We start from the raw sequence: 15,814 nt of genomic DNA on the forward strand, positions 1-15,814 counted from the left end.
CAAAATGTTCTTTCAACTTTATTCTTTAAGATGGTCTTAGCTATTGTTGACATTTCCATGTTCTTATGAATTTTAAAGTCAGTCTGCCCCCTTTTAAAATGATCCTATTAAGATTTGTTTTTCCAAATTGAGGATATTTTGAATCTAAAAGGTTTAAATCTTTACAACACTCAAGTGTCTAACCTCAAAACTTTTATTCCACTCAAGGCAGCTGTGAAATGAGAGGTAAGCATCAGAAGTTCACCCTCTAGGATCCTAAATACGGTGAAGGGCTGCATACATCTATCTACCAGTGGGTACAGAAATATATCATGTCATAGAACAATGGGCAGTATACTATAAGAGCATACCACCTAGCAGCACTGTGTTTGCACAACCACGAAATGCCCTAACATTTCTGAGCCTTGTGGGATGCATGATCATTTATCCGTCTACTGTGATCTTCCCTCCCTGACACGACCTTCAAGTAAATATTGGCTGCATTCTCCTCTTCAGAAGTCCCTCCGCTGTCCCATTACAGTTGACTGCGATCCTAGACTAGCATAGTGTAATCATTTTCTATTCTAAAATGCATTGAGCTCCACTTGATGGTTACCATCTGTAACAAATTGAGTATCTATACCATACTTCTAAGCTATAAACAGAATATTGGAAAGAGTGTTGAAATAGCATAGTAACTCCAGTGGATATTTTTCCTAAAATTTATTCATGACATACCATACTAAGTACTTGTAACATTTTTTCTTGTTTTATTTTCAATATTTTTGTGGTGGTGATGATTGTTCCCTAGCACATGCTAGGGAAAGTGCTCTAACACACACACACACACATACACTCCCCAGCCTATAAATTATTTTAGTTTGCTACGTAGCCCCAACTGGCCTCAAAGTCACAGAGATCAGTCTGCCTCCTAAGTGCTGGGATCAACATCATGTGCCACCACACTCAGCTTGTTTTAATTTATCTTTTTGTAAAAGTAAAACACAAAGCCAGGTGATGGCACCCGCCTTTAATCCCAGCACTCCAGAGGCAGAGGCAGGAGAATCTTTGAGTTTGAGGCCAGCCTGGTCTACAGAGTAAGTTCTAGGACAGCCAGAGCCACACAGAGAAATCCTGTCTGGGATTTGGCACCCCACCCCCAACCCCAAATACCATCAATTTATTTTTAGGAGAATGACCTTATACTCTGGAAAGAGAAAACTATATACTGCAAATCTGATTCCACCACCATTGCCTAGTTCTGTGTTCTTCAACCAGACAGCAAAGGTTTGATCTGGATGATGTGTAATAATTTCATTTCTCATTTTCATGGTCTTCTGTCTTCCAGATGAGCACGCTGAGAATGAGATAGGTAAGTTATCCAGAGAAGTGGGCCGGCAAACTGTGAAGCACATACAAAGTGCTCAGCAAATGCCTACTAAGGGAAAAACCAAAAGTCAGGAAATGAGAGACTCAACATTTACTCCAAACACCACTGTGACCCCTGCTGTTTCCCTTGTTAACTACAAAAAGTCTGTTTGGACTTACAAAACCAGAAAATGTCAACACTTGCATTTAGATAGGCATATCTGAATTTTCCTTTCCTTTCCTTTCTTTCTTTCTTTCTTTCTTTCTTTCTTTCTTTCTTTTCTTTCTTTCTTTCTTTCTCTCTTTCTTTCTTTTCTTTCTTTCTTCATTTTGAGACAGGGTTTCTCTGTGTAGCCCTGGCTGTCCTGGAACTCACTCTGTAGACCAGGTTGGCCTCGAACTCAGAAATCCACCTGCCTCTGCCTCCCAAGTGTTGGGATTAAAAGCGTGCACCACCACTGCCTGGCAAATTTTACTTTAAATAAAAGAGAAAAAAATTAGAGACTTATTTTAAAGCAATTTCCAAGGAAGTAGAAGTTATAGTGCATATTGTAATTATGAGTTCCCACTCTTCTTCTGAAATTGGCATCATCCTATTGGAAAGAAATACATAAGACCTTGTTGGAAGGGGCGGAGGGAGGGAGGAGGCTTGATCCTGATTGCTCGATCCACCTAAGGAAGCCAGGGTACACTAGTACATTTCCTTTTTACAGCCTAGAACCTTTATTTTTTTTTTCTTTGCTTGACAAGGCCTGACTGATGGATATCCAGAAAAAAGCTAACTCAAGTTTTATGCATCCTACTTTTAAAGTATGTTTAATTCTAGAACTTGGGAGGCAGACACAGAAAGAGTTTGAGGCCAGCCTGATTTACAAAGCCAGTTCCAAGCTTGAGGTACACAATGAGACCCTGATTTAAAAAAAAAAAAAAAAAAAAAAAAAAAAAAAAAAGCAAGCTACTAAGAGGCATTTGAATAATTAATGACAGACAAAAGGCTTTTGAATCATTAATGACAGTGTCATCTTTGAACACAGGTATTCTATGTATATTGTTTATGAATGAGTGTGAATATAGGCAGCACTGGTCATAACCAACGAGATAGATGAGTATTAGTTTGTACTTCCAGATCATATTTTATTCTCTATTTTTGTATGATAACAATACAATTCTCCCTCTTTCCGATCACACTTTTACTTTAGTGTTTCTGGGCCCTTTTCTCTGTAATAGCTTCACTCTTTTGACTTTAATTACACTTAGGGGATAATAAGAGAGGGCTGAGAGGCTAATTTAATCCCTTGGGTTCCCTATGTAAGATTGTGTCATTCTCTCACTAAGGTTGCTTTCCTCTGGGAATGTTGTCATAACCACAATGTTAGTCTCCAGCTATGCAGTTTAGGAAAGTTACCCAGAGTTACTAAAGAGTAGATCTGAAGAGTATTACAATAAACCAGAGAAAGGACAAGGGCGTCTTGAGTTAGGATAGTGACAGCGGCTATAGGAAGGATATATGACTCAGTTACAGAATGGGCTGTGGGTTAAAAAGAAAAAGCAAAACAAACCAAAGTTTTAAGCTTTAAGATAGCATTAAGTTCAATCTCTGGTTTTGATTTGGTGTTGGTCTGGGACATACACAGCCCCACCTCTTAGAACCTTTGTGATCTTGCAATTCATTTTATCTAAACCTCAATTTCAACCTTGATACAATAGCTAGACCAATACCCGTCTTAATAGTTGATAGAAAAGCTTTGGTAAAAGGAAACAGTGGCCCACAGTGCCTTGTATACAGATGGAAGAGGGGAAGGTGAGCAAACAAAATCCAAGCCACAAAACTGCAATAAGGACACTGGGTGGAGGTGCAATGTTTTCTACTGCAAACATCTTCACCCAAAGGGTTCTGTTAAAGTCTGATAATTTTATTTACAGACCTCCTCCCCCTGCGGGAGTGGGGTGGGGTGGGGAGGGAGGTCCAACTTCTGTAAACTGGCTTACGCGCTTTGAGCTAGGAGCCTGAGTCAACCAGGCTTTCTGGTTTGCTATTTTGTGTTCCTTAAACCAAAAACAGCTAAATCTACAGCTCAGCCTCTGACCTTACACCCTTCATTTGCCAGAGAAGGAACAGAGTAACGACAGCCAGGCCATACCAATTCCACTGATTGGCAAGGAAGTGCGGCGGGAGAATGTTCTCATCAACTCTGATTAAGGATTATCCAGGACAAGGATAAATCAAAGAACTCAGAGTGGTCTGGGTTCTTGCTCTTAAGTCAGGCTTCTAAGCCATTAATAAGATGTGCTCATGATCGTCCACAGGGACAGGAAGGGAGATGTGTAAACAGATGCGAGTGTGCTTTTCTTGGCAACGCCTAGCAACTCAAGGCCAGTGCCAAGTCTGGCAGTGATCGCCCTGTGCAGCCTCGCAGGTTATTTCTCCAGCCATTCCTCAGACCTAGCCTCTGTGGGTGGGGAGAAGCAGGTAGGCAGGGCGGCGTCCTCTGGCCTTTCATCTCTCAAGCAGCAGGAGGCGAGTTCGCGGGAGAGTCACTGGGCTCTACCGGACACCTAACCCCATCGGTGCGCAGGAGCCCACCATCCCATGCTCTGAGCACGCCAACGCCGAGGGGCAGTCACTCAGAGGCGCGCGGGCGTCCAGCTGGGGCGCGGCGGCCGGGTGACGCGAGCGCCACCCCGCGGCGAGGCGCGCCGCAGCGGGCGGGGACCATGGCAACGCTCGAGGCTCGCCGGGCCGAGCGTGCTGACGTTGCGCGGCGCGCCGGATTGTGACGCAGGCCGCGGCGCGGGCCCCGCGTTCTCGAGTGACCGCGGGCGCAGCCTCGGGGCCTCGCAACGGCTGCAACGGCCGAGGCAGGCGGGGTCAAGATGGTGGCTCCACTGGCGGGGGAGGCGCTGGAGGGAGGAGGAGCCAGACCCTAGCCGCCCGGAAACACCGACGCCCCGAGGCCTCCCGGGAGCCGCGGCCGCCGCCCCCAACTCCACCGAGGGACGCGAGCGGGCGGCGGGGCGGGCCGGGACACAGGACAGGAGGCGGGCGGGGGCGGAGCCACTCTCCTCCGCGCCCGCCGCGGCCCCGGGCCTCCCCCGCGCCGCCCTGCCCGGCCCGCCCAGCCCCGGTGTGGCAGCGGCTCATGGCGGCGGTGGGGCCCCCGCAGCAGCAGGTGCGGATGGCCCAGCAGCAGGTCTGGGCGGCGCTCGAAGTGGCGCTCCGGGTGCCTTGCCTCTACATCATCGACGCCATCTTCAACTCCTACTACGATTCCAGCCAAAGCCGGTTCTGCATCGGGCTTCAGATCTTTTTCCGGCTCCTCGGTAAGGACCGCGTAGGCTAGCCTGCGGGCCAAGGCGTGCCCTGCCCCGGGCGGACGGGACCGGCAGGGCGCTGGTGGCACGCGGCTTTGGGGAACCACGGTCTGGTTCCCCAGGAAGATTTTTGGTAGGGTGCGGGGACCCATGGTACCCCGTGCCAGCGTTGACAGCGGAGTGGTGCTGGCGGGTCTGTGCCCTGTCCAGTCGGCACCTGGATGGGCGAGGAGAAAAGCACAGCTGTGTGAGCATGCGACTGTGCCTGCTGGTTTCTCTTGGGGAATGACTGCTGTCTTACCGCGTCCTATGCGACAGCCCTGGAAAAACAACTGTCCGGGTCTCGCAGTGTGTGACCTTGGACTCTAGCCAAAGCTTGAGCCCCCCCTGTCTTCCCATTTTCACAATGCAGAGTATGTTGTCACTTCAGTGTCTTGGAGCCTACCGGATTGTGAAGTGTTGGAGGTAAATGGACACACAAGCCATGACAGTTTTGAATGTCAGTCCTTGAAACCATTTCCAAAAGTCACCGCGAGGAAGGTTATACTTATAACGAACCCTAAATTCTTTCTATGAATAAATAATGGGTTGAATGTGACTATGAAAACTTGGCCCCAGGGTGATGAGACATCTGCAGGAGATCTAGGAAGATCAGTCTTCATTTCATATGGATTGAGTACTCAAAGTATTTTATATTTCACTTTCTATTTCTTTCTGTTCTACATCACCAGAGTGAGAAACATATAAAGAAATCTTTTTCTGATAATTACAGCTTGGCAGATTTTGTTGATGAGATCATTAAGATGAGTTTTTAGGTGGGTCTTTGCTATTGGAATGTTGGGGGTTGGGGGTATCTGGTAGTGAGGCCCTGATCAAGACCTTCAGAAGTACAAGCTTTATTCCCACAGAACAGGAGTGTCAATAAAGATGCAATTTTCTTCTTAGCAGTAACCATTTTAACAGGTTTTACCTAATCTGTCAGTCACTTCTCAAAGGTGGATAGTGTTATTTATACCTCACAGGTTGAAGAAATGAGATTGTAGAAGTTGTTTGGATTTTGTGCACAGCTGGTGTTTGCTAGAATGTTAAAAAACCCTTCTGATTTCAAGGATGGTTTACTTTCGTTCTTCCTCAGTGTGTTGAAATGCGGAACAGAGCGCTCGCTGTATTAACCAGTAGTGCTCACCTTAAAGTTAACAAGAAAAAAAAAAGTGGTGATTCTCTGCAAGGACTTAGAGTAATCTACTGGGGACACATGCTAGCCATTCTGCATTCCTTTATTAAAGCCACTGCCACCATTCTCTGTCATAAAATTAGGGCTGTGTGTGAGAGGAGTATGCCTTGTCATCTCACAGATAGTGCGTATAGCCACTGCCGTGAATGTGTTCATGGCATAGTAACTGCAGAGTTAGCAACTTTTGGGGGAGCTGGTGGTTTAATGCATTTCCTTTTGGAGTACTCGGCACTAGGTAGATCCAAAGAAAGGAGTTTTCTTTAGTTATTTGTAGTAAAAACATTTAAGAAAGTAATTGTTCCCCCACCCACTCTTCATACTTTTTCTTCACAGAAGTTTTGTATTTGAGAATTTCACTAAGAGCTGCTGGTAATCCATTTAACGGTCTGTGGTTTTGTTTTTTTCTACCTTTATAAAGACGGTATTGTCAACATAAAAACACAACCCATCTCAAATGGGAAGAGATAGCTTATTCTGAAACCAAATCTGAGTGACTGTGGCCCACAAACACTGATTGAAGTTACCCCAAATTCCATGTTCCAACATAACAGTTGGATAAAAGTTTTTATAATACAACACTTTAAAAAACATAAGTGGAATGTTACCATAAGTGGAATGTGCAGTAGGTGGTTGAAAGCAAAGCCAAGGTTCCTGCCGTAGACCCAGGAAGGTGCTCTACACCTCTGGCTATTGGGAGCCAAGGCTTTAAGTTAGTATATTCCAAAAGGGTTTTATTAACATAGTCACTGGATGCTAAAGATAGTCCAAGGTAAATTGTAATTAGGCACTGGACCTGCAACATTCCAACCTGTCCATGGTCAGTGACGTTCTAATCACTCAGTCTTGAAGAGGTTTCATTTTGAAGGTGCAACTTCTTTTATCTTTATCATGGATGTTTAGGACAATAAATGAGTTAGGATAAAAACCCTTTAAAGCATTTGATTGTTCATGTGTTCGCTCTTTGTATGATCACTTTTCAGAAAATATTTTAATGCTTCAGTTATATACTTTAGTTATATACATATACTATACATATACATATACTTCAGTTATACACATATAATGCTTCAGACTATACTTTGTTATAGGTATTGCATCCTTTTGAAATCGCCAAATATTTATTTGAAAAAAATTTATCTCAGAATATTGACTCAGGTTTTAAAGAAAAATTGACCTCTAAATTCATCATCTAATGATTTCCTAAATTGAAGCTGAATAGTTGTGCTAATTTTTTGTAAGAATAAAAACTGAAGAAAGTTTTGTGATTTAAGAAAAATCACCTTAAATGAAAGTAGCAGCATGTATGTGTATGAAAGATGTGAGTGGAGATTGGTTGGGGACTGGTCATAATTGACGCCTACGTACCTCAGGATTCACCCAGCACCCTTTGCAAAGATTGCTAGTTGGATGTGTCAGTGTCTGCAGCGTTTTCCCTCTGACTAAAAAATGGTTCAGCAACTGTGCTTTCGTCTGGTGTCAGACCAGTTTGAGATTTCAAAAGCTCAGAAAATAAAGCCTTTCCTTTTAGAGATATCAAGAAAACCATAGCAGTATGTACATGTTTGGGAACATAAAATTATTTCATAGGTTGTATTAAGACAGTAAGTGAAGCTCATCTCACAAGAGCATAATGCCAAGTTAGCAAATTTAAAGACAAAAAAAGATGCAAGCATAGAAACATGTTTTAATAGTATTACTCATATGGTAGCAATTGATTGACGTGGCAAAGGATTCTAACTATAAAAGAAAACTGAGAAATTACAAATACAATAAGTTTGAGTATTTAAAAATAATTTTTAAAAATTTTATTGAAAATCTCTTTAAAATGACATTGAAAGGAAACTGTTTATATCATGCATATGCCCTTTAGAAAGAAGGCTTTGCCTCCATAGCATAAACTTCAGGTGGCCTGTTAGGAAAAGTAGTTCCTAGCCTCACTGCTAATGAAAGAAATAGTTTATCTGTTAGTTCAGTGAAGAATGCAAAGTGTGATTTAAAAGTATTTGGCACAGGTGTTTACCTATTTGAAGTAGGCAGATTTATATATAATTTGGCAAGCCATCACCTCTGTATAAACCATTCGGCATTATCAACTGATTCTGACTAATTGTTTGAGGCAGGATCACATGTAGCTTATGCTGACCCTAAATTGAAGATGAGCTTGAGCTTTTGATTCTCTTGACTCTACCTCAGTATTGATGAGATTGTAAGGTTGTACCACTGTAGCTGGTTTTAAAAGATGCCAGGGATTGAACCCAGCTGTCAGGCGTGATAGGTAGGAAAGGTTTCTTGCCACCTGAATTATATCTCTAGCCATCAAGTGATATTTACTATATACCTTTTGATTCACAATTCTAGTTGTAAGGACTTAGAAATTATAGTTATACCACATTATGAACAAGGATATCCACTATAGCACTATTGAAAATAACAAAACAGCAGACTTAAGACATTCTCTAAATGTGTGTTAGTTGGAAATCTCTTCATTGTAAAAGAATTGAGAATTTTCTTTGATACCGAATGAGATGATCCATTCAGAGGGAAAACCTGTGGTTTGAGAAAGCAGGAGTGAAGTGACTGTCTGGCAGGGGGCAAGACCCAGGGTCCTCAGCAGGAGCTCTATTGATATTTTGGACAGCATAAGTACTATCTACAAAGTACCATTTCTAGCCTTTTTTCTTGTCTCCCTACTTTCTGCCAGTAGCAACCTGTCCATCTAACACATACTTCGGTTGTCACATACATTCTGATCCTAGATATTTGTCAAGTGTTCCCAAGGAGGGAGGACTCTAATCCTGTTTGAGAACCATGGGGATGGACAAATAGAGTAGGAATATAAAATGCGCAATTCAGAAATATACAAGTATAATAGAAACTTGGTAAGTTTCAGAGGTAGAATTGAATTGAGGTTCACAGAAGTAAATATGAAGTACTTAGTGATATTTACTTAATATGGAAAAATTGCTGGCTCCCTTCTTATCTGTATGAATAATCAATTTATAGAAAGATTATAAATTGGATTTTTAGGATTAAAAACCTTATAATAAATCAGCATCTAAAAAAAAAAAGACTAGATGTAAGCCTGGATATTACTTAGAACCAACAAATAATTTGTTATTAATTGGACACAGTAGGAAAAGCATCCTGACACCATATCGTGTTAGTCATTGTGTGGAGACAGAATTCCTAAGGTTAACTTGCAGAGGGAAAGGTTTATTTTGACTCCTAGGTTCAGAGAGTTCAGTCTATGACACCTGATTAATTGATTTTGGGCCTGTGGTGAAGCAGAGCATTATGACCAAAGGTCATGGCAGAGAAAGTTGCTTGACTCATGGCAGACAGGAAGCACAGAGAAGCAGGAAGGAGCCAAGACAAGCTATACCTTTAAAGGCATTCCTTTCAAAATCCCACTGTTCCCACCCCTACCGCTGCAAGGGACCAGCTGCCTCCCGCTAGGTCCCGTCTCCTCCATTCAGCAGTGAATTCATTCATGGATTAATGCATTGTTGGATATAGAACTCTAATGATCCAGTCATCTCTCTCATTACCTGCCAGGTACTAAATCTTCAACATAGCCTTTTGTAAGGAAGTATATTTGTCTAAACCGTAAGAAATGGACAGAGGGTAAAGTGGCCTTCACAGAAGAACCCTTCCTTCCTTTTTTTTTTTTCCTAGAAATGGAAGTACTCTTTAATCAGTAGTCAGGAAAAATTTCCTGACCCATTCTTTGTGTTCCTCTCATTGCTGGAATGCAGACAGAATCTGGGGAAATGTCTCTTTATTTGTCCATTTATGACAAAGGACCGACAGAGTTAGAGGTGGGTGTATAGGGCATAGTGGACTGAGGAGTGTCTGCCCTGTCAGGTCTCCAGCCTCTGGAGCTACAAAATGAAGGTTTCTGGAGCCTTCAGAATTCAGTCCTGCTGGGGTTTTGTTGTGTGGGCGCTGTTGGTTAAATGGTCACCTCTGGCTTAGCTACTCAGTTTATCCCCCTCCTTAGAAGTAGGAAGGGACCAAAGGGGAACCAGAACTTTGAGGCCTCTGATCATTTTTTTTGGCTGTTATTTCTATAACAGTCTCTATCCTGAGAATATTCAGAAGCTCCAAACTGTCAGCCACTGCATTCCTAAACAAGAGAGTCTTTTTTTTTTTTTTTTTTTTTTTTTTTTTTTTTTGGTTTTTCGAGACAGGGTTTCTCTGTATAGCCCTGGCTGTCCTGATACTCACTCTGTAGACCAGGCTGGCCTCGAACTCAGAAATCCGCCTGTTTCTGCCTCCCAAGTGCTGGGATTAAAGGCGTGCGCCACCACCGCCCGGCTAAGAGTCTTGTTACTATGGATTCCACAGCTTTTGGAAGTTGGAAGTTTGGAACCTGGACGAGGACTAGCCATATAGATGGTGAAGACAGAGAACAACAGAACTCAAATGATTACACCTTACCTCTTCAGACCTGGGTTTAGTAGTACATGCCTTTAGGCTCAGTACTCTGAAAGCAGAGGTAGGCAGATCTCTGTGGGCTCAAAACACCTAGTGCTCTAAGAGAGACCTCTCTCTCCAAAAACCCAAACCACCACCTCTTTGGGGCTTGGCTTTTAAAATCCATGTTCACATATGGTAATGAAATCATACTTGTTAAAATTCAATTTCATGAATAAAACAAGCTATGATATCGTTCTTGCTGAGTTTTTTTTGTTTGCTTTTTGTTTTGTTTTTACCTAAAATGAAGGTTTGATAGAATTTTGCTGTTTTGAGATAGGGTCTCACACAGCTCAGCATGGTACTTATGCCTCAGTCTTCAGGGCTTGTGCTAAGTGCTACAATGCCAGGTTTAGAAAGTGTTTCTCTGTAGTATAATTTATTTGTCAAGTATGCTAACAGATTAGCATCATTTCACAGTAGTTTTTTTCCCTGAATGTCATTGCTTAGGACTCTGAAGTAAAGGAGTAATTAATGTCTTTTACTACTTTGTTTCTTTGCCTGCTTTTGAATGGTTTAAAGGTACTTAGGGATCTGGAGAGGTATAAATGTAATTTTATTTCCTTCTAAATTTCAGTCATAAGTTTGCAGAAGAGTTAGGAATGAATGGACTTTTAAAGAGTTTGCACTTTGTTGGGGGCACACCTTTAATTTTAGCCTTCTAGAGACAGGGAGGAGGACACAGTGGAAGGCTAGTTTGGACTACATACATAGCAAGTCCCTTCTTCTAAAACCAGAGTTCATGCCGTGGTGTGTAAAGTGCATGGATGTACTCCTTCATTTCCTGTTATTGCTTCTTGGGTTTGGAATTCTAACTGAAAAGGTCCTGAACTCTTTGGCACATTCAGTTCATATATGAATTCAAAGTTCCTGAATAGATTTTGATACTTGGTTCTTATACTGGAGTCGAGGACTAAAATTCCCAGGTTATGGTTTAATTCTGTGTCTAAAGGTGGCGTTTTAAAAGAAAGCTCCAATGAAAAGTACCCCTGGGTTTCCTTGGACCCTGAGAAAAAAACCTCATGTCTCAGCTGTGGACTGCAAAGAAACCTGCCCTATTGCTTCCCAAAGACCACCAGAGAGAACATTTCCTCGAGACTTCTTAGCTGGGGAGTTGGTACTTTTTTTTTTTTTACAGTAAAGTGAGAGTTAGTTCTTCCCATATTTCATAAGAACATGGTTACAAAAGATCTGTCTATAGCTTTTGTGTAGGAATTACAAGTGTATGCTACTTTTGGAGTGTTTACCGATTTTACACTGAGAATATAATTTACCTCAGGGAATAGTAGTGTGAGGCTAGGGTTGACAACCTGTGCCTACAGTCCAGCATGTGGGAGGCTCAGGCAGGTACAGGTTTGTGGCCATTGTGAGTATACAGATAGTGAGGTCCTGATTTGGAGGGAGGGAAGGAAGATCAGATTGCTTGTTGGGCCATTGTAGTGGCAGTACCTACCCTCTCCTACCATTTCCCAGTTGGTTCATTTGGTACATAGAGCAAATGGCTCTTGTTTTTAAACAGCATTCCTAACAGCCAACCCATCACTCAACTTGAGTGTATAAGTAAGATTCAGAGAAAAAGTTACTAGGATTAAAAAAAAAACTATTAAAGGTCAACTAAGGTCATGACTAGTTAATGGTGAGGTCTGATACTCTGAATGGCAAGTTGTCACTCAGCATTTTAGAACCTGCTTTACTTTCTTTCTTTTAAGTGGCATAAAGTAGAACTCAACCTAGAAGAGGAATGAGGCTTGGGATATTCCACGTAGAAAGAGGTAGAGAGCATGTGGGTATCGTGCAGCCTGAGGTAGCACTGCTTTCCTTTTCCAGAAACAATGCTCCAAGCAAAAAGTGGACTTTACTCAGACTTCAGATGTGTCTTCTTTTTTCTTTTCACAAAGAACCTGGTGTTTAGGCAGAGGGTAATCCCTTAAAGGAACTAGCCATTCTCCTTTTTAGATATGTGCAGGCTGTGAAATACAGCATTCTTCTTTGGGGCATACGGAAGGAAAGCTACTCAAGTACTTTTGGCTTCCTAGCTTTGTCTCTCCCTGTCAATTAGTTTCTTACTCAGGCTGTATTTTATGATCGTTTTTTAGGAGCATAATACATATGGTACTGAAACACTACCCCAGTAAATAACCTTTCTTTGTATAAAGCATTGTGCAATCCATTGATTTATAAGGCAGGGACAGAACTATGTAATGGAGTGATAACTAGATAATTACAAACTTGAGTATCGGCTAGATAATTACAAACTTGAATATAGGGTAGTATACACTTGGTATGTGTACACTAGTTATGTCCTAAAAGTTCTGTAGGTATGTTGTCTGAACAGCATATGCTGGATGGCGCTTGATAGCAATCATCAGACCATGTACAGTACTTACAGGGAACAATGGGAATGATGCTTATAGCCAGCCATCCTTTAAAACATGGTTCGGTTTTCTGAAGATATGATGTTTGTAGGAAAAGGGAACTTGGAAAGCATTTCAGAAATGCAAAGGAGTGTATTGGGGACCTGAGTTGGAACCCTTAGAGAATATGCATATCTAAGAAAGAACCTGCTGAGCTCAGCTGGAAGAAAAGGAGGTAATAAGGTGAAGTATAGAAGTTCACCTTGTCTAAAGAACACTTGATGAAAGGATTCTGAAACCAAGTAGAACAAGCCTGTCAGTCTAGTCATTTCCATTCTGAATAGTGTTATTATTTTGGTGGAATTACATTAAACTTTTTAATGATTATGAAATTACATAGGAAGTGTTCTTTTGAGTTTAAAAACTTATCAAAAAGTGCATGTATATCATTACAGTTTTGTCCTGAAGATAATTTAGTAATCTCATGTATAGATGCATATAAACCATGATAAGCAGAATTACTTTAGAAACCAGAAAATAAGGGGCCAGGTTTGTAAAAATGTGTTTAGTCGGTCTGGTTTGCATGGATGTATATATACTATGACAAGCAGAATTACTTTAGAAACCAGAAAATAAGGGGCCAAGGTTTTAAAAATGTGTTTATTTGCTCTGGTTTAGAACTCTTGACTTCTCAAACCTTTACTGCCCTGTTAGCCTGAGTCGTCTTGAGGTTTTACAACTACAAAAAATAGCATAATAAAGGGAAGAAAGTTGTAATTGCTGGTATAAAAAAACATGCTTAAAAATATTTTATTTGAATACCCTTCTCTCTTTTTTCCTTAGGTATAGTTGTATCCAGTATTGTTCTGATCTTGTCACAGCGATCACTTTTCAAGTTTTACATGTACAGCTCAGCCTTTCTATTAGCTGCAACTTCAGTGTTGGTGAATTACTATGCTGCTTTGCACATTGACTTCTATGGTGTCTACAACATGTCAGCATTTGGAATTGAGTTGCTTCCTCGGAAAGGGCCCTCACTGTGGATGGCACTCATCGTTCTGCAGCTAACCTTTGGAATTGGATATGTCACATTACTCCAGATTCAGTCCATTTATTCACAGTTAATGATTTTGAATATCTTGGTTCCTGTACTGGGCTTAATCACAGAGCTACCATTACACATCAGAGAGACATTAGTTCTCATGTCTTCCTTGATTCTCATATTTAACACACTGCTTGTCTTGGCAGTGAAACTTAAGTGGTTTTACTATTCTACTCGGTATGTTTACTTGTTGGTGAGGCATATGTACCGAATTTATGGATTACAGTTATTGATGGAGGACACATGGAAGAGGATTCGTTTCCCAGACATACTTCGGGTCTTCTGGCTAACAAGAATTACAGCTCAGGCTACAGTGTTAATGTACATTTTAAAGATGGCAAATGAAACTGAGTCCTTCTTTATTTCTTGGGATGATTTCTGGGACGTCATTTGCAATCTAATAATTAGTGGCTGTGATTCTACACTAACTGTACTAGGCATGAGTGCTGTAATTTCTTCAATAGCCCATTATTTGGGCCTTGGAATATTGGCCTTTATTGGATCAACTGAAGAAGATGACAGGCGGCTTGGCTTTGTAGCACCTGTTTTATTTTTCATTTTGGCTCTTCAGACTGGTTTAAGTGGGCTGAGACCTGAAGAGAGACTTATTCGCTTAAGTAGAAACATGTGCCTTTTATTAACTGCAGTCCTCCATTTCATCCATGGAATGACAGACCCCGTGTTAATGTCTCTCAGTGCCTCCCATGTGTCATCTTTCCATAGACATTTTCCCGTGCTGTTTGTCTCTGCTTGCCTGTTTATTCTTCCTGTCATACTCAGTTATGTTCTTTGGCATCACTATGCACTAAATACATGGCTGTTTGCAGTTACAGCCTTCTGTGTGGAACTCTGCTTGAAAGTAGTAGTTTCCCTCACTGTCTACACACTATTCATGATCGATGGCTACTATAATGTCCTCTGGGAAAAGCTTGATGATTATGTCTACTTTGTTCGCTCCACAGGCAATATTATCGAATTTATATTTGGAGTAGTGATGTTTGGGAATGGGGCCTATACCATGATGTTTGAGTCAGGAAGTAAAATTCGGGCTTGTATGATGTGTCTACATGCATATTTTAACATCTACTTACAAGTAAAAAATGGCTGGAAGACATTCATGAATCGTAGAACTGCTGTTAAGAAAATTAATTCACTTCCTGAAATAAAAGGGAGTCACTTGCGAGAAATAGGTGATGTGTGTGCAATCTGCTATCATGAGTTTACAACGTCTGCTCGTATTACACCGTGTAACCATTATTTCCATGCACTCTGCCTTCGGAAATGGCTATACATTCAAGATACTTGTCCAATGTGCCATCAGAAAGTGTACATCGAAGACGATATCAAGGATAACTCAAATGCATCTAACAACAATGGATTTATTGCACCCAATGAAAATCCAAACCCAGAGGAAGCTTTAAGAGAAGATGCTGCTGGATCTGACCAAGAATTGAATGAGGAGGACAGTACAGACTGTGATGATGATATTCAAAGAGAAAGGAACGGGGGGATTCAGCACGCAGGCGCCGCCGCAGCAGCAGAATTCAATGATGACACTGATTAAAGTAGCATTTACTAATCATTGAGGTATTTGTTTAAAATTCAGTTCATCCAAAATGGAGTAATATGCTTCACGTCAGTGTGTAACCAAGCACAAAAACAGTATCGATGTTGAAACTGTGAATGATTTTCCGTTTACTGTGATGTGCTACTGTAAATATACCTCTTTAATTACTTCTGGTCTCTTTGGTGACCTGTTTAAATTTGTGTACATTATTGTACATAGAATAAAATGTTTTCACGTTTTTATGACAAAATTTGAACAAATAACTTCTTAATAGAGATAATGATCATACGGTGCGTCAATTGTGCCAAAGATTCCTCCATGAAATTAGAAATATATCTAATGCTGGACTCTAGTTTTTCCTTAAAATGAGTGGGAAAATGCAGAATAAAGGAACGTTAGTGTAAAAGACAAGGAGATAAAAT

At 41.3% G+C, this 15,814-nt stretch overlaps 1 protein-coding gene across 2 annotated transcripts in view; it reads left to right on the forward strand.

The window, feature by feature from the left end:
* Positions 1 to 4,121: 4,121 nt before the first annotated feature.
* Positions 4,122 to 15,814, forward strand: part of Rnf139 (ring finger protein 139) — an 18,200-nt gene continuing 6,507 nt past the window's right edge. The window contains exons 1-2 of one of the 2 annotated variants that reach the window (XM_031359746.1): positions 4,122 to 4,668; positions 13,567 to 15,412. In XM_031359746.1, coding sequence (XP_031215606.1) covers positions 4,488 to 4,668; positions 13,567 to 15,389 — 2,004 coding nt within the window. In that variant the 5' untranslated portion in view covers positions 4,122 to 4,487 and the 3' untranslated portion in view covers positions 15,390 to 15,412. Of the gene's footprint in view, positions 4,669 to 13,566; positions 15,638 to 15,814 lie in introns of those variants that run through there. The other variant, XM_031359745.1, reaches the window with a different exon arrangement.

The sequence above is a fragment of the Mastomys coucha genome, unplaced genomic scaffold (assembly GCF_008632895.1).
Source record: "Mastomys coucha isolate ucsf_1 unplaced genomic scaffold, UCSF_Mcou_1 pScaffold7, whole genome shotgun sequence".
NCBI classification, from domain to species: domain Eukaryota; kingdom Metazoa; phylum Chordata; class Mammalia; order Rodentia; family Muridae; genus Mastomys; species Mastomys coucha.